Here is a 20,404-nt window from a genome sequence, read left to right as displayed (position 1 = left end):
AGTGCAGTTGCACAAAAAAAAAAAAAAAAAAGGAACAAAAAGTGACAAACACAGACTATAACTTACAGGCAAACTGCAGGCTTGCTCTCCTGCTGAGGATAGCTCCTACAGTGTTGTACGCCATACACTGGTACATCCCTACGTCCTGGTAACGGTCCAGACTGCTTATAATGAGGTTGCCCCCAGACAGACGCCGCCGGCGATCCAGGCCCAGATTTATGAGAGTCCCATTCAATGACCATCTGTGAGGGCAAAGACACCATCAGTCCCTGGCAAAAAGCACTATTCATTTCACATTTCCTTTTAACCAACCAAGGTGCTCTGACAGGAGGTGAGCGGAGAACACAATCCTCCGCAGTAACTCACTCCAAGCAACTATAATGCACTTAAACATCTTGTGCTGGTGGTGTCGAGGAATTAACAGGCACGCAGGTGGAAGGATGAACTTTAAGGTTGGGATTTTTTCGCCATTAACTATTTGCCTACAGTACTTTAACTTTTTAAGGTTTTGAAAACAAAAGTGTAATTCTCAAAGTCATAAAGAGTGACTTGGGAAAGTTTTAGACGTCTGGTATACATTTGAGTTTTTCTTTTAACTCCTAAAATCATATTCTGCACACGTTTACGGCACACCTCTTCTTCTCCCTGTAATCTAATGCCATAATGCAGCAGTGTCCACACTTCTAAGTATTTGTTTGACTTACTGTGTTTCTAGCAGTTTATGCAAATGTATTATACATATATATATATATTGTATTCTTCTGTTTTTATTGTATTTTTCTTTATTTTGCTCTCTCACTACTCGCTGCTGCAGCTCTCTGCCCGTTTCCCCAGAGGGATCATTAAAGTTTAATCTGAGGGTATGTGATACACATAGATGCCCTCTGCTATTTAAGGGAAGCAGGAGAAGATAACTGTTTTTTTAGAAGCCGTCCTAGATTTTATCATCAGTCCCTAAACATAAGCACCTCTTCTCTGTCACATTATACTGTATTTACATAATGTGTCACACAGCTCCACCTTTGACTTCCCATTACGACAAAACATTAGCACTTGGCAAGAGGTAACAGTGAGCTGAAGTAACAAAGAATGCCTTTTACACTCCTATTCACCTCCCATTACATCTTTCCCAAACACACACCGGTAAAATAGTACTTTGCGCAGCAGATTCAGATTGCGCTATCAAATACACAAAGCACCTCTTAAACACACAAAGCTTAATTCATTGATTTAAACAAGGCCCATTTATTATTAAGCGAGAAAAAATACGTTCTTGCTCTGTCGCCACAAAAGCTCAGGCTCCTTTTAAAATGCTTTTCAAAAAATTAAGCATTGATGGGTTCAAGGACATAACACTCTTCAAGTGGGTTCGCTAATTTTTTTTTTTACCTCAAAGCACGAAAAATATATTTCTTCTCTCCTTCTGCCACATTTTTTTTCCATTGTTCTTTTCCTAAGATGAAATGAAAGACGTGGAGACCATAATGGACGACTTTTTTCAAAAGCTTTCAAATCTAGCCTTCAAAATGATTTCCTTAACAATATATCCAAAACCATTGAAAGTGTATGAGTGCTTGCTGTACAATTGGAGACAATCACACTCAATAGTTGCGTTGCTCTTTGTATTGATGTTACATTCTAATTCTTCTGAAGGAAAAACAGTCCGGCAAACTGCTTGCTGCTTGAATACCTAACATTTTTGGATCGGCTTAGGATTCATGCCTGTGTTTGTTTAAGTGTCCGTGTCCAGTCCACTTGCATGCACTCATCTCTGTATCCCTGAGTCACCACTTTCACCTCTCTCTGACCTGCTCTGAAGTGCCTCTGCTGCTCAGTGCTACCCTGAAAGTCGGGGCAAGTGATTGAATAGCAACTCCCAAACCAAATTACTCTGCTCAAGACTCATTCTGCGAACACATGTTGTCCGAACCATCTGACCACAGAGAAACCTGAGTATTCCAGACGATCCTGCAGTCCGGAGCCACAGGCTTCAAACCTCGGGTCAAGTAAAGGTTAAGCAAGTAAACCCTCTGTTTTAAAAGAAAAATCCTACTGCATCACTTTTAAGCCCCGCTGTAGGGAGAATATGCCTTTTCAATACACAAGATGCGGGTTCCTTCTGAGAGTTTTTTTCATGCCCCTCCAGTGTGCATATACCACAGACTGGTGCATATTCTGAAGGTCTCATCTCTTTGTGAGTGACAGGAGTGGCGGTGGAAAAGGAGAAAACGGGAAAAAAGGAAAACGAAAGGGGGGAGGGAGCAGCGTGAGCACATTTACACTTCAAGAGAGGAGTCAGAGAAGGTGCTGAGGGCATGCAGAGCCTAGCACAGCCAGCTCCACAAGACGCCACGTTCAACATGCTCCTCTCGCATTTAATCACTACGTGGACAATACCTGGTCTTAGAGAGAGGGAATGTGGAAAAAAGAAAAATCCTGAATTAATTGGAGTATATGTACTTAACACTGCTATCGTTCAGCTTGTCTGTGCTGCCTGGCTGTGCCGCAGTAATCCCACTGTTGAACGCCAAAAACATTCCTGCATTACTCTTCTAAGAGGAGATTTAAGATGCATTAAGATGTCGCACGTGTGTCACTAAGATAATATCTGGCGAGACAAGAGGTCGATTGGCGGCATGTTAGTCAATATGAATTAGTAAAGGCCTAAGTACGCCACTGCTGCCTAGAGTGCCTGCGCGTATTGCATGTATTTTATTTGGAAAATATTTATAAGGGGAGCAAGAACCTTGATATTCCATGTGAAAAATCTTGGATTTTATGAATCCTTACTTATGGTAGTGCAAATGACTGCATTGGGCATTACATATCACAATTCTTTACTTTGAACTTTCAGAGTTGAGAATAGGATAAGCAAATCTCAAATCATGAGCTTCACCCTTACAAACTCTTTCATTTGAATGTGGCCTTACCTGTACTGAGGAGCTGGTATTCCCTTAGCATCGCAGCTCAGAGTAGCTTCCTCTTCTATGGAGTCCACAGGAATGAACAAGTCACCTGGCTCCATCCTCCATTTTGGGCCATGGTATGATCCGCTGTCCAGACAATCTGACAAGAGAAATGGTTACAGCCTGAGCATGAAGAAGCACGCGCCATTTTGTCCAGCATCCAGGATTCCCCATTTTTTTATGAAGGAAATCAGGATATTTGATTCTTTCTTAAAAATGTCGGACATTACAAAACATGGGAAAAAATACTCGATATGCTTCATGGGATATTGAATGTGCTGCAAAGTGCAGATTGTTCTGAACTAATCGACTAAACCCCTTAGAATATACTACTGTACCGTGGTTACCATTCCTGTCACTGTCAAAGTAGAAATTTGTTTTTTCCATCAATTAAAAAACTAATTGAATTTTCATGTTTCATGATGATATCTTTAATTATCTAAAAACTACTGTTTATTGAGCAATTTTTCTAAATTGTTGTGAATTTAGGGGCTGGGGGGGGGTGGACAATGTTTGGTCTCTGTGCTCGATGAACACAAACAATATGAAAGCCTTTTTTTATTTTTTTTACAATATTCTTTTTTGGCACATTTTCTTGAGATGCGTTGCAGAGTAGAAAGAACAGGTCCGGATCCTAAACCCGAGTCTACTGCAACAATGACTGGGCCTCAATATGGTATGCGCTCTAACCACTACACCACAGAGCGCCCCCACAAATACATTTTATTGAGCAGCAGAAGTGGTGGTCTTATCTCTCTGTTTTGTGTTCCATTCTCTACTCAGTGCCTCGGAAAACAGTTTAGGGGACAAAGAAACGGCAGCAACGTCTCTCCATCAGGTTACAATCACCGCGTGGTGAAGTGGAAGATGGAGCGCACGGTGTCTGTGTTGTGAATGGAAGTCAATACCGAGGTGTGTTCCTTTAAACCCAGGCCATCCTATTATCCTCTGACACTGACATGATTTTCGCCTCTTCAGCCATCACTGTAAATGTCCAAACTTGAAAGAATCATTACTCATATAAAAAAGGTGGTTTACCTGCCAGACAGTGGATGATTGATAACAGTAGAAGCTGTTTCCATGGCAACGTCATCTTTGGCAGCCAAGGGCAAATGAGACTCTCATCCAATAAGCTTTGAAATGGCACGTGCGTTCTCCCAAGAGAGGGTGGCTTGACCTGTTGGAGCAAGAATTTTATTTGTCAAAAACACAAATTCAGTGAACCCCCCCTTTTTTAAAAAAAATCCCGCTTCCAACATTACGCCTTTTCATCATCGATCAGGAAAAGACAGGGGAAGCATGAGTTTTTGAGTATGATCACCATAAACATCGCCTGTGCAGTTTGGTGCGAGATCTGTCTCATTTTCTCTGGTCAATTCTCACTTTTCTAATCGGTGGAGATCCAGCAGGCAGTGTCACTCTGTGCCCCAGTGGTTTGGTCAACTTGCACCCAGAGATGTCTGAGGGTGATACCACCACCACACGCATATGGGGGGAGGGAAGGCCCACGCCAATCTATTAAGGGAGCGACCAACGCCTTTAGCTCATCTTTCACTTGGACGGATTCTCTCTGTGGCTGCCTGAGGAGACTAGGACCTGGGAATTGGGTGCCATCCAATCAATTAGATTCTCCCACCGCAGCATGTGTCTCCCCACATGCTGGGGTGAATCAAGACAGCCATGATGAGGGAAGCCATTCTGCCCAGGTCCATAATCAAGGGCGAGTGTCTGTCTGCTCGTAGCATGTGTTGAAAATGGCATTGCACCCACATCTTGCAGGAGGAGACTGAGCGAGTAATGATGCAATTATGAAATGTCAAACATACACACACACACAACGGAGAAAACCAGCAGTTACACGACAGTTAAGAGAGCAGTCACACACAAGCACACACATACACCTGTTCAGAGAGTATATGCAGATCCGTCTACATTCGTTAGCACCTGCGTGAAAACACACGCATGCAAGAATCACACCCAGAAGGCACACATTTTCTTCAAAAGGTGTTCAGGCAACAGTGAGGGCAGAGAGAGAGAGAGATAAGGCCAGTCTGTTAAATGTCACCCAAACCACACACGCCTACACACCAAACTCACTTTCTGGCTGTGTGCAACAAAAATAACACACACACACACACATACGCTCACTTTCCATTTAGGAGACATAAGCCGCGATGTGCGACTCATTTGGGGCCTAATCCCGGGGCGAACCTGGTTCAGAGCGCTACTTATTGAGGGTCTAATTGTTTGTCAGCTGCCTGGATGTCAAATCAAGACACGTGGGGTCTCAGCCAGGATTTTCTTCCCTGCCTTTCATGTTTGCTCAAGCCTCCCTACCCCCCCCCCCCCCCCCCCTCATCACACAAAATCGGCAAAATTGGATTGGTACGCTTCCTCTCAAGGCTGCATGCCATACCTCGCTGATACAGGCCCACAGTGTGCAAGCTGCTGGCACCTCGGGACTGAGGACCGGTGTGTGGAAGGTATACAGTGGGGTATTACACTACTGTCGACTTGGCATGTTACGGTTTACATTTGTAATGGGATTTTGCCAAGGGATGGCACCGTGTAATAGCTGAAGCAGTGTATTTCCCTTTTTTTCTTACATTTTTTTCCCTTAATAAAGCATTTACAAATGCCAGATACTGAGTTATACAGCACCCCGTCAGTGATATCACACAGAGCAGATCGCACGGTGATTCATGTGTACATACTGTGTGAGATTGTTCTCACACACGCACACGCAGGAGCACACACGGACGCCAGGAGCATGTGGGCACCTACAGTACATGCCCACATACACAGTCACACACACATTCTCAGCTTGAACTCATGGACATTGATGCTAACGATGAGGATGATGATGATGATGATGATGACGATAAAAGGTGGTGAGAAAGTTTTACATGGTGAATGTTTTCCCAATTAAAAGCAGGTTGCCTTCCTGTAACAAGATGCCACTGGGTTAACTGACAAGAAGAAAAAAAGAAAAAACAAGCATAATCACAATATATGCCACCTCCATCACACTCCGCCTGCATCCAAGTGACACGCTGGTTGAACAAATAGCCCAGCTGGCAGAGTGGGAGTGTACTTACTTTGAAGGCCTGAGCTGTATTCATCACAGCATATTTCAGCTGACATCGTGGGATAAGAATATGCAATTACCTGGTAAATGGTGCTAGGTAGAAATGGTGTGTGTGCGTGTGTGTGTGTGTTTGTGCACCTTTTACACTTAGGCTACTGTATCTCAGCAGGCATGAAGCAACCACTGTCACAACACTTATCTTAACCTTTTAATGCCACTGAAGAAAGTGAAAGTGAAAGACAGTCCCTGAGAACAGGTCTATACATAAACATTTTCTTTTTGTTCAGAAGGTGGATACAAGCACAATTGATGCAGGTCAACCCAAGGGCTGATGTGGCCCTAAAATGTGTTGGTTTTGGGCCTATAGCAAAGAAAAACAGGTTTTCAGAGGGCGAGGTGAAGTGAAAACCTAGGCTGCAGTGTGGCATCACACCAGTAGTTAGAGGCAAGAACAGCATTGGGTGAGAGATGTAACAGCATCTCTACAGCAGTTTGACAAAGAAAAGGCATGGCTGAGCTAAGACACAAAACAACTCCCTATTGGAAGACAAATATCAAAGTGCCTGGCTGTGTGTCTGAGTGCATGCCCCCTCCACAACCAGACTACTCGGTGTGGAGGAATTGGCTGCAGTTGGGAGGGCACGTCACGCTGCTGCCCCAGCCTAAAACAAACAAATTATTATCACATATGATGGCATTAGGAATTGATGGGCCGACTCGAGATAGTATGGCAAGACAGGCCGACATGTGAGGTCTGTTACAGTGAATAAATATTTTAGCATATAAATATCACTGTGTCAATGATTTAGCTTTTCTGTGTGAGTGCACGTTCACAAGCGCACTCATAGTGCAATACATCTATCTATCTATCTATCTATCTATCTATCTATCTATCTATCTATCTATCTATCTATCTATCTATCTATCTATCTATCTATCTATCTATCTATCTATCTATCTATCTATCTATCTATCTATCTATCTATCTATCTATCTATCTATCTATCTATCTATCTATCTATCTATCTATATATATATATATATAGGCTATTGATTGTCTTACCTCTTATCTTGAGATTTCTTGAGAGCAGCAGGAACCAGATTCAGCCCTCACGAAAAAAGCGACAGATTGATCCTCCATGGAAAAATCTTGTTGGGGAAATTCGGTCACAATCGCAAGGTCGTTCATACAGGTGAAAAAATTTGCCTGTGGTCAGTCAGAAATAACGGGTAACGCAGGAGGCATAAACACACGCGTCTCATATCGCTGTCTTCTCTTTCTCCACTCCCCACCAGAAAATAAAACACACACACACGCACACACACATACACACGCGCACAACACCCACGTTGTTTGCCGTGCCGAATCACATTTGAAACATCCCCAGTAACGAGGCTCGACTCTCGCCTGTGTTGACGCTCTCGAATCCAACACGCGTAGGTCTGAAATTCGTCTGGAAAAGGATTCGTGCAAAGATGATTTATTATGCGCATCAAGTCTTCTCCCTGCGAAGAAGATGTGGACTGCACGGCGGCCAGCAGAGAGGCGATGGAGCAGCTCGGAGCAGCAGCGCTGGGATGGGAAGAAAGACACACCTGGCGGAGAACTGCGCCCCTCTGCGTCACACCACAATATTGCAGACAAAACTGTCAGCTCTCCACCGTTCACCGCTATAAGGGGGAAGCCATTTGTCATTTTCTTTTAATGCATTTAAAGCTAATTTCTAGAGATGATACATGTACATAACCTTGGCAAAGTCGTGGTGCAATTGCAACCTAAAATGACAATGGGAAGATGCAAGCCAGAACCAATAGAACTTTATTTTAATTTTAGTATATCATGAGAGGTGGAGTCAGTGATTTTGGAAACACTTGCACAACACAAAATTTGAACCTTTTAAAGTAAAATGTATCAATCTGGTGCACTTTGAGAGGAAACTAAGGCTTAATCAGCTGCGTCCTATGTGAGCTATTTAGTACTATTTTCTGGAATAATTTGGAGACACAGAATCACCAAAAAGCAGAAAGAAAAAATGTACAGCTTTAAAAAATCTCTCTGTGAAGTCTTTTTTTTAAATACTGTATAGCTCAATATAGGCCCCTGATCTTCGTAGCCACAGACAATGTAATTTAAAAAATAACTAAAATGTACAGGTGCATGATAGGCCCCTGATCTCTGTATGCCCCCCCCTACGAAGGTTAGGGGCCTATTATGAGCCAGTCAATTGTTTATTTTTTTTAAATAATGTTGTCCAGGGCCTTCAAAGATTAGGAGCCTATACTGAGCAAGTAAAAAAAAATTATAATAATAAATAAATATTGACAGAATGTCATGCGATCTACCCACAATGCCTTTGCGATCGACCGGTAGATCGCGATCGACCTTATGGGCATCCCTGGCCTAGGCTGTGTACTAACACTGGATTTTCCCCCCATTGCACACACATTACAGAAAGGCAGATTGTGAGGAGATATTCACTGATTTTGACAGAAATGATTTTGACAACAATTGTTGCCCAGAATCGCTGACTACCCCTTTAAGTCCAACTATAAAACATCAACTAAAATGATTACTGAAATCACAGTGATAATTTTTTTGTGAAATGTTCGTGCAAGCCTGCAGAACTTATTAGTTGTATAGCCTAATGAAACATTCAAATGCACAGAAGTGGCAATAAGAAAATTCTCCAAAACCAAACTCTCGGCAGAATGAGACGCATGTAGGAGGTATTTCAGCTAGTTTCAGATGAGTTGAATCATATTCTCAAAATATGACGAACAATTCAAATAAAGATATAAAACATATTAAAAAAATCTTGTACTTTGATTAAAAAGTGAAAATGTACAAATCTGTGTGCATAAAAACACAAGAAGTCATCCACGTCTCACAAGAAACTTTCAATCACTGAGCTTAAAGGGGGCTCCGCTTACCTTTGTGGAAGCTTAAGGGCTTTATGGAAATCAGATAAAAAAAAAACATTCAGCATTTGAATCTGTTTAATTTTGGATTCTGACTCAATGTATCGCAACACAAGCGCTGTGTTTTTTGCTGCGATGAAGAGCTCTGAATGAACTGCCTCTGATTCATGCCCGAATGACATTGTTTTCCATAGCGACAGTGGCTCAGACTCGTGTGTATGGTAATAAGAAGTGACAGAGAAAAAAACAGGATTTCTCACTTACGAAGTTAATATAATCTACAGTATATCGGTAATGAACACTGAAGATGTACTTTTAAAGGTCCCGGAACCCTTTTTACTTTAATGGCCCTGTTACTATGAGCAATGGGGTCCTACATAAACACACATTTTACTGCAAGATTTATTTCCCTGCTGTTTAATCTGACTCTTTCACAAATTATTTTGTGAGAGGATGGGGCTTGGTTGGCAAAAGGTGACACCACTTCTTTCCCAGCATCAATCAGGTTTAGGCAGCATTCAAATCAAAGCTATCCGTTTTTTTTATTCTAAAATGTATTTTAAAGGAGAAGTAAGCGATACGGTCCTTTTAGCTGTCAGTTACTAGCAGTCCCCTCCCTCGTCCCTACGTCACCACCACGTGAACGTGCAGCTGTCTTCGTCAAATAAATAGTGTCGTGATGGCAGGGCCGCTGCTAAGCTTTTGGGTGCCCTAAGCTTAAATTGTCAGTGAGGCACCCCCCCCCCCCCCAAAAAAAAAGAAAAACACCAAGATGCTTCTGCGACTGTTTTTTTTCAAACTTTCAAAGCTGAATGACTGGGAGACCTGTGTTATGAACTGCATATTGTTTAAGTGATTGCTGTAGGAATATAGAGTGATTTGACACTTATAAATATCACTTACTTCTCCTTTAAAACAGCAGACAAGTGAACTTTTGAGTGTTAAGTAGTTCATTTTCTGTTTCACTCTGACTTTTATTGCATCTTGTTTTGTGATTAATATATCATATAACAAAGACATGCTTAGAACCACATTTTCAGAGGGTTTTTTCAGGGGCTTTAAAACAAACAACAACTTTGAATCCACAGCGTTAAAGAAAACACTTGCAGGCTCCTTCTTATTTTATGCCAATAGATAAGCTGGATTTTCTGTCTTGATACATATTTCTATAGCTCCATTGTCAACTCACCAACTCAGACATCTAACCCCTGATAAACTATTTCTTGTCAATTGATTTATTGTGATAATACAAAAAGTTTAGCTAAAAGCATCCTTACCTTAACCTTAAATACAAGAACAGTATAATGCCTCGGACACTCCATGAAACAGAATAATGTGCCATTGTGTGGTTCAAGTCGTAGATCCACACAGACACACTGCTATGCCCTATTCTCACAGCTAAATAAAAATGTAATGCTGAACATATAGTTGTGTTTGAAATCCATTGTAACACCTATTTTTTTTTAGATAGTATTTTGTGTTAACCATCTTGTCTCCAAAACAAAAACTGGTTTGATTTTCTTCACCAGCCACGTCTTTACTTCAGCAACCCTTTCCTTTGTCAGTAGACAGCATGCAGCATGTAATCACATTGTGTGAGTTTATGAGCTAGGAGTGACTGCCAGTTATAATATGTGGGGCCAGTGAGAGCCATTGGGACTCAAGTATACATACACCAGAAAAGCAATATAATGAGCTGCGAGTGGCTGAAAACACAGTGCTGCAGAGTGGGGTGCTAAAATCACTTTAAAATGTGTGAGAGTGGCTTTGTTGTTTGCAAGTGAGGCATGCATGGGAAATGAGTGACATCACTCCAACAAAAGTGATTGGAGGAGACTGAAATGTTCTGTTTGCTACCTGTTTTCAACTGTACAAGACACTGCACTAAAATACACCTGCTTGTTGTGGAAATATAACGGAGCAGGTAACTTTGGCCTCTGCGACCCAGCTTTTTTTGGAAAATGTTTTGGTCCAACTTGATTTATTAGCTATTAAAGCTTATATCAACCCTGTAAAGTCAAAATAATTTATTTCATGTCAACCTGGGCTAAAGTGATATGTGTGCTGCAGTGGTGTCATTTGAATGTAAAAAAGAAATTTGGATGGAACTATGAAGACAAAAGAAAAACAAAAATGGCAACTGGATCTCAGATATTTGTTGAAATGACAGCAATATTGAATCAGTTTTTTTGGTGCATAAAATACTTTTAAGTTTTGGGAGTAGTGAAAAATAAACATAACTTTTACAGTAGGCCTGTACAAACAATTTTCCTCCATTCAGAAAAAAGTTGTTGTTTCTTTTAAACAAGAAATGCTTTTTAACCCACTGGCGGGTTTTGGGGTCGTCAGGGTACACAAAAGTAAGTAAAAATTGAGTTTGATATTGATGATGATGTTGATATTGATTGCCTTTTTACTGAAAGTTTGACCTGAGCCAATGAAGTATAGGGACCTTCTAAACTTTATGGTTCAGCTATCGCACGTCTCTCCTTCCTGAAAGACAGTTTCTTTCATTGTTTCCCTTCTTCAGGTATCTTTCTTCCTTCCTCTGTTAAGTTGTTTTTCCCCCCATCTGTCCGATTCAAGGGTCTAAGGATATTTAGAGGGTGTTGCATGGTGTAGGCTATACAGACAGTAAAGTCCTCTGGGGTAAATTTGTGATTTTGCACTGTATAAAGAACATTTTCTTCACTTGACTTGGCTATAATTCAAAACTGCTTTCGCAGACTGGAAGAAATTGGATTGCTGAGCGTACTGAGTTGCAGAAGGCTGACGTTTCACTGTTTTTTGATAAGCATCCGCTGACAGCTTTGGCTCATGGTGGAAAGACGACGTTGATTACCATGACAAGACTGCAAAGAAACCGCTCTCTCCTTCAACTCTCTTTCTGCCACTTCCTTTCTATATTTGCACTTTTTTCCACATACATTCATTACTCTCCGTCTCGCTCTTTCTTTCTCTCTCTGCCTGTCTCTTTCTCTCAAGAACCCAGCACTGAATCCCTCTTCTGTACTAGCGTAATCACGTTCACCTTGTGTACATCACAACCAGGTCAATATCTGTGCTGGCTGTTGCCTCGGTGAAGCCCAGGTGTAGTAACGTAGCTCCTGAAGTCCCCTCAGTCTACTTGGAACCCCATTAAACCTGCATTGATCATCCTCATTCCAGGCCCAGGTCTTTTAACATGGCCAGGGCATCGTTAATAATGCTCCATACAGCAGCCATTTGACATTTCCTTTAATTATGCCTGTAATTTATTCATGCACTTGATCCTAGGAGCTTGTTGTGAAAAGCTTCCTCCAGGAATATTTTATCCTGCTCCTCTCGAGGCCCGCGGATTAACCATCTTAATAGCAAACCCCTGAAGGCATTACTTCCTCCACCGTCTGAGTGAGTGTGTATGTGTGTGTGTTTGTGGTTACATGTATGTATATGTGTGCATATGTGGCATGTGTGTGTGTGTGTGTGTGTGTGTGTGTGTGTGTGTGTGTGTGTGTGTGTTTGTGTGTGTGTGTGTGTGTGCACAATGGCAATGAGCATTGTGCCTTGAATGCGTGAGTTAAGCTGCAAAAGTCATTAGGTCTTATTTCTCAACCATTCAGACGACTCAATGTAAATTCTCCTGTTCGACTTGCTTGTCTAATTTTGGGGGAAGCACAAAGAAAAGTGCAAATGGTTGCAAGATCTGTGCTTATCGCACAATGCAGCGACCCCCATGTTTAACCCAGTTTTGCAGGGGGGGCAACATCGCCGCTTAATTTGCTCACTCTGCAGGTCGGTTAACAGACAGCAAAACACAGCAATTTCCTACGAAGTGGCGGCGGAAATCTCCCGTGCACACACTTCAAATGGGATTTAAGATTGTTAATTATGATGTTTCTTGATCAAAGAGCATTACTCAACTCCTGACTGCACACCTGACAGAATTTCTTCAGGCTGTGTGGGGGGAAAATGTGTTCGTTTGAAGACGAGGAAGTGGAGGCTGTTGTATGAAAAGGACACACACACACAGACACACTAAACACACTCACACACTGACACACTAAACACACACACACTCACACACACACACACACACACACACAGACACAGATGCACTAAACACACGTACACACACACACACACACACACACACACACACACACACACACACACACACACACACACACACACACACACACACACACACACACACACACACAGGTAGAAACCTAAGGCAATTTGTCACTTGCAAATGGAAAGTCATTTGACAATTTGTCAGGACTGGAGAAAAGACTAAGGAGCCAACTTTATTATTTTGTGAAACATTTAACAGTCAATGCTTGAAATATTTAAACTTACTTTCACTTTCGCCCCAATCATTTTTCACAAAAGCATAAATGATCTTCCTCTTTCTTCACCCCTTTGCCCTGTGGTAAATACATCTGAACGTGTCTGTCAATCTGAAATTATTCGGGTCCTGTCTCTACTGTTCACTTAAATATATCACACAGACACTCTTAATGAGGATCTTGCTCACTTTCTGTCTCCTCCGTATTACGTAACTCTGCAAGTTTTCCATGTTGTTTTGTTTAGTTCTGCTTTTTTGTTCATTCTCTTTTCATTTTTACACTCAGTTCATTAGCCAGACAGTTTTCAACAGCTCGGCATAGACGACTAATGGGCTAACATACCGTTTTATTGCAATCTGCAGTTCCATGGCTATGGAGGTCCATTGAGGATCAAGAACTGACTCTCTACTGCTTGGGGGGGGGGGGGGGGGGTGCTTGCTAGGGGCTAATGAAGGGAAAGATCCACTTCGAGATAAATCCTCCTGTAGGTCAATAAAGAATGCACTTGGCTAGAGTAGAGACCTGCAAGTAGAGACCAGCTTATGAGCTCTGACCTGGGGTGAGGCCGGTAAATTCACCAGGGAGATGTGCGTGCGTGTGTGTGTGTGTGTGTGTGTGTGTGTGTGAGAGAGAGAGTGAGTGTGTGTGTGTGTGTGTTTATGTGTCTGCCTGTGTGAATATCTATCTATGGAAATGCATATGGCAGGTGGCAGCGATACATTCATCAAACGAGGTAATATCTTATTTTAAAAACCTTCTGTATATCAATCTTAACATGTAATATACGTGAATTAAAGCTGTATATTATTTTATGACGTGGGCTAGATATAATTAATGTGTCAATTCTCACAATTTACAGATAAGGTGCTGCATGTAGCGGTTCACCCTCAATGAATTGTTGGTTGACATATTTTGAAACATATACATGAGCCAACAGACAAACAAACAAACACACCACAAATGAAATAAGACATTGGAATTCACTGCATACTTTTTGACTGGATTTTTAATTGTGAATCACAGGTTACATGAATTCCATATTTATGGCACCCATAGGTTCCATAACGTCTGAATGGGTGTTCAGGGCAGTGTTCCTACAACATAAAGAAAACTAGAGCTTTCTTGCAACAACAGATGGCGGTGTGATGGGAAAACTGCTTTCGTCCATTACCAGCTCTCATCCTTCTTACGCTATTGAACATTCTTGTGGAGAGTGATGATGCCCTATGGGGGGGAGAAGAACAGTAGCCTTCTAAATTGCTGCAGGAAACAATATGGTTTCTATTTGGAAATATGGTCATGATCTTGACCCTTAATTTACCGGCATTTACAATACCTCTGCCGCAACATAGGTTACCACCAATTATTTCACCCACTTTTTCATCATTCATATTTAGGTAACTGGAGTAATTTACTGTAACAATGATTATACAGCATATTGGTTGCAGTAATGAGAGCCCCCATGATTATACACTGATTGAAATGTCACACAATTCTGTACAGCAGCAGCTCTGAGTGTTTTTTTCTTCCCATTTATAGAAAAATGTGGGAATGCTTTTAATGGTCTGTTGTGCCAGAGGTGTTGATTCAACTTGATGGTCATTCTGAGAGGGCTGCGGTTTGTAGTGCTATTAAACAAATGTCCGGTTAAGTGCTTTTTAGTTGGCGTTGGTGAGGGTCTACTTGTGACCACTGGTTGTCTTTGCTGAAGCCTTTTCCCTGTGTGTGGAATACGAGAGGCTTTTTTTTCTGTTGAAAGGCTTTGCTGCATTATACAATTCCACAGTGTTTGTGACTGGTGCACCAGCAATAAAACAAAAAAAAGGCAGTTTCACGCTGAGAGCCATTGAGTCACTTCTAAAGTTGAATACCGACCAGCAGTGAGCACAGTTTATTAAAACAATTTTTTTTAAGGCAACTTAAAGAGGCACAAAGAGGGCAGCGAGTTTCTTCCTCTTAATCTTAAACAGCCACACGTCACCCTCGCAGCAATTTGGAGTTTAGTGTCTTACTCTGGGGCTCTTCTGCAGTGGTTGTGGCCTGTAACAATCACCCACCTTGGACTTGATAGTGTGCAAATGAAATGGCCTATACACTCCTCACCCAGCGCCATGAAATCAGCCCAACAGAGTTCCTAGCATTAGTTTGTTGACAATCAGTTTCTCCAACCTCCCCAGGTTTTGACGAGATGAAATTGCATCATCATCATCTCCCGATACCTTTACAGTCCTGGTAAAAGGTCCCTAAATCCTTAAACTTGCCGGGCAGAGAGAATTGGACTCGCTGCCTTCAGCTCTGCACTGCACTGTCGAGCAGAAAACACTGAGAGAGTATAGCAGGTGGCAGCAGACATTACTGTCCGCGTCCTCATGCCAATCTGAACAGACATTTGCGGCGCTGCTCATTTGGTTATAAATTCTGCCAAAGTGATACATAAAGTGATAACCAGATCGACATTTGCTTTAATGCTTCCGTTTCAGTGAGGACAGGGCAGGGGGAGGGGAGGTGTCAAGTTGGGTAAGGGATCGGAGGAGGACATTTTTAACTATAATTTTTTTTGTATGGAACTACTTTTGTCCTCCTCTTGATCAGGGATACTTTATTTGACAGCATGAGGGAGACGATCAGAATTAAATCATGCTTTCAGACAACTGGAACCGGTTCGTATCCATAGAGACCCACACGCCTCACGGACCATCCGTTTATACTCACCTAGACATCCCCAATGTATAGGTTGTGTGGCTGATCCATTTATGTAAGCAGCCATAAATATTTTAACTGTAAAACTGTTGAGGGGGATGATACAAAAGTACTGTCAGTTGAATATTCATTACCTATAAATATTTTAGCTCTCATTCTCACCAGCCTTCCATTGATTCATCTGGTGTCTGTGTGTGTGTGTGTGTGTGTGTTTGTGTTTTCGGGGTTTAATTTTGGGTTTAAATTTGGCAATTTTTCTCGTATTAAAAAGTGAATGAATCTCACACGTGGTCTTTGGCTGCCTTCAGCATCACCTTTTTTTTCTCTTTCAATGTTTCCAGAGTAGAGATATGGACACGAAAGTAAGATAGGGGAGAACGGGGGAATGTGAGACATCGGGTAATGTGAGACACCCCCTGTATCTAGGCAACAGAACACATTTTTGGTCATGTGAGACATAAGTTTTCAAGCCCCTCTCATTTCCCCGTGTCAGCAAGGGCATGGTTTGGCAGGTATGTATCTGGGGGACAGAAGAGTGACCTTTAACTTCAATGGAATCTAAGTAATATGTCTTTATTAAATGAATGATCCCAATAAAACAAATGCAGAAAAATATTAATCAAAAACTCAAAAGATGGAAAATGTCCCAGGCTGTTCAAGCTGGTCCTGATTGTCCTTTGCTCTGAACCCCAGACACTAGCTGGCTCTAAGGGTCTTGTCTATGACCCCAAGACTGTTTTCAAACTAACTGGTTCTATCTTTTATTTGAATAATAATTATTGAATATGAATTATATGTTGTATTTGATCAGAGTTACTTTCAAGTGTTTAGAAAAATGTTTTGCTAAATTGGCCAAACCCCATGATTCTGTTACTCGTCCGACATTAGTTTTGGAATATTTGATTTTCGAGCTAGCTTTCAGGATTGTAACTGTTACAAAATGTGTTGTTATGGTAGTTTAGGGTGGAAAAAGCAAGTGGTTCAGTTTACCCCCTCGATTTTTTTGGTCTGTCTCAGTTTACCCCGAAGCTGGGGTAAAGTGAGACACATGACAACTTTTTTTGAAACAATCATATTTTCACTGCCGTTCGTCCTGAATAAATTCTGATAACGTACATTGCTAGGAAACATCCTGAATGAATGGGAAATGTGTACATTTGACTGATAAATCATTTTAGCTCGCTAAGAGGAGAGCAAATGTAAAGCGTGTCTCACATTACCCTGTTCTCCCCTACTATATTTATTTTTTATTTTTTTTTAACTTAAAAATCTAAAAAAAAACTCAATAGGCAAATGAATGCAATAATATGTACGAGTGTGTTATTAATTTGAGTGTATGCATTCATCTTTATATAAATACACCTTGCAAAACACCACTTTTTATTTAAAACAAACATGAGGCCCTTGTAGCAAAAAAAAATATATCCATGAGTGAAACAATAAATTTACAACTGACAGAAAAGAAGGATTTCTACAGCGTCACCCAACTTGCTTTACCCAACAGGTGCTCCCAGGCCCTGAGGGGTTTCTGTGCCTCCTTAAATCAAATGTTTGCCTGTTGATTAGAAAACAAAGCAGTTGGGACTGGTGTTTACTTTCATTCCGAGAGCATTAAAGGCTTATACGTAAGTGAACCCTGCAGTATAATGAAACAAACAAAGGGGACGTCACCCATATGGGTTCGCTCCCATTCTTTCCCTCTCCGGAGAGGGCTCCTGCACAAAGACACTCATCATTGACGTTCAGCCTATGCTAATAGCTTTTATTTTCAAACATTTTTCCGAGGTGTTCAATAAAATGATCTATCCTTGTTGACTGGGATTTATATATATATATATATATATAGGTGCAAGGTGCAGGCCGCTTTATAGATTTTCAATAACCTCTTCCTAATTAATGTTTTCACTCACTACTTGTCAATGACACAACCATCCCCTGCAATTAGCATGCGCTAAAAGCTACAAGCATTGTCTACAAAACGAAACAAAGAATCAAAAAAGGAAATGAAAAGGATGTGCGTTAGAGGCAATTATACAGCAACCTTAAAAACAACAACATGCAGTACACAAAACGGTCTCATCAGCACACTCAGGAAAATGCAAAGACAGAATCAAGCTCAAAACAGCTGGTAACGAGCGACTACTCTGCAGTTCCAGAGTCTTAACTTGCACAATTCTTGGTGACAAATGATGCAGAAATAGTGTGAAGAGGCCATGTTTTCTCATTATGGCCGCCACGAACAGCGGTGGGTCTGCTTGGCTCTCAGATTTCCTCGGATGATCATTAGCTGGTTAAGGGTGAACACATCTGTTTCCCAATGCCTTTGCCTATAGCTTAGCATTCAGAAAGGCAAACGCATGAATTATTCAAATCTCTTGAATAACATAAAGGATCCCTTAATGGTCAACATGCTGACTTATGAGTGTACATGAAACTGAAAATACAAGTGAATGAAGATAACACTTTCTCGGTGTACTATAGGAAAGTAATCAAAGCTCGGAGTATGACTTTCTTGTTAACATCAAGTAGAGAACTGCTTTCATTTTGTAATGCACTCATTAAAAATATACACTACTGTAAACTAAAGAAAACAAAACTAATGGAAAGTGACCTACCATGTTAATTCAAATGCATTATGTATAAACTGTTACTTTGCATGTAGGCTACTCATAACAAACCCAGTGCTCTACTTTCGTATTTCAACTATTATGCCTTTCTCATGTATATCATATATCTTTTAGTTAATCATGGGTCTCTTACATCTATCATTGTAAGGATTAATTCAGTTAGCGCAGTGGTTCTCAAAGTGCGGCCCGTGGGCCAATGCGGCCCGCAGAAACATATCTGGCGGCCCGAATTATGAATTATAAATATATATATATATATATATATATATATATATACACTCAACAAAAATATAAACGCAACACTTTTGTTTTTGCTCCCATTTTTCATGAGATGGACTTAAAGATCTAAAATTCATTCCAGATACACAATATTACCATTTCTCTCAAACATTGTTCACAAATCTGTCTAAATGTGTGATAGTGAGCACTTCTGCTTTGCTGAGATAATCCATCCCACCTCACAGGTGTGCCACATCAAGATGCTGATCTGACATCATGATTAGTGCACAGGTGTGCCTTAGACTGTCCACAATAAAAGGCCACCCTGAAATGTGCAGTTTTGTCTCACAGCAAAATGCCACAGATGCCACAAGCATTGAGGGAGCGTGCAATTGGCATGCTGACAGCAGGAATGTCAACCAGATCTGTTGCTCGTGCATTGAATGTTCATTTCTCCACCATAAGCCGTCTCCAAAGGCGTTTCAGAGAATATGGCAGTACATCCAACCGGCCTCACAACCGCAGACCACGTGTAACCACACCAGCCCAGGACCTCCACATCCAGCAGGTTCACCTCCAAGATCGTCTGAGACCAGCCACTGAGACAGCTGCTGAAACAATTGGTTTGCATAACCAAACAATTTCTGCACAAACTGTCAGAAACCGTCTCAGGGAAGCACAACTGCATGCTCGTCGTCCTCATCGGGGTCTTGACCTGACTCCATGTCGTCGCCATAACAGACTTGAGTGGGCAAATGCTCACATTCGATGGCGTCTGGCACGTTGGAGAGGTGTTCTCTTCACGGATGAATCTCGGTTTACATTGTTACATTGTGTGAGCCACCCCCTGTATCTAGGCAACGGAAAACATTTGTGGTCATGTGAGATATATGTTTTCAAGCCCCTCTCATTTCCCCATGGCCCTGAAAGAGAGGACCTCATGGTGCTGTGGTAAGCATGTTTTTTCACCAAAATAGGGTGCATGTAAAATAGGGCTGTCAAGCGATTAAAAAAAATAATCTAATTAATTACAGGCTCTGTGATTAATTAATCTAAATTAATCGTATACTTTTATGACACTTTTATACCCGTTTATAAACAGCTGTATAGCCTGCTACAGTTTGTCTCTCTCTCGCTCTCCGTCTCTCGTAACTTCTGTCTCCACAACAGACAGCGCTGCACTGCCACAGATGCCTATGCCGATTCATTCCCCATCGTCGTACTCATAGGCAAAAATATTGACACACACACACACGGGGCAGGTGTCCGTTTACGCGGGAGACGAGACAGCTAGCAAACAAACAAAATTGAGACACACTTAGGAAGATTGAGAGATACTTTTGAACCTACATTGTTGCACCCACTAAATCAATAATGCACAGACACTGCGGAGAATAAAGTAAGATGTCTTCCTACCTTCATGCTTATTTGCCCGAAGCATCCCATAAACCCGTCCATAGAGCCCTCGGCCCCGCCCTTTCCCCTGCTTCTCTCTTTACTTTTCTCCCTTTCACCCGTGCGGGCTGTGTATAGCTACAGGTGCAGCTCGGTGCA

At 41.5% G+C, this 20,404-nt stretch overlaps 1 protein-coding gene across 1 annotated transcript in view; it reads right to left on the bottom strand.

The window, feature by feature from the left end:
- cntn3a.2 (contactin 3a, tandem duplicate 2) overlaps positions 1-4,059 on the bottom strand; it is a gene marked incomplete at both ends in the record, with an annotated part of 30,089 nt that extends 26,030 nt beyond the window's left edge. Inside the window, 3 exons of the mRNA XM_080030509.1 lie at positions 67-242; positions 2,931-3,066; positions 4,005-4,059. Coding sequence (XP_079886635.1) covers positions 67-242; positions 2,931-3,066; positions 4,005-4,059 — 367 coding nt within the window. The remainder of the gene's footprint in view (positions 1-66; positions 243-2,930; positions 3,067-4,004) is intronic.
- Between the last annotated feature and the right edge of the window lie 16,345 nt (positions 4,060-20,404).

This window comes from Ammodytes marinus (assembly GCF_949987685.1).
Source record: "Ammodytes marinus genome assembly, chromosome: 7".
NCBI lineage: Eukaryota > Metazoa > Chordata > Actinopteri > Uranoscopiformes > Ammodytidae > Ammodytes > Ammodytes marinus.
The sequence above is the reverse complement of the archived record's forward strand: the minus strand, read 5'-3'. Positions and strand labels throughout refer to the sequence as shown.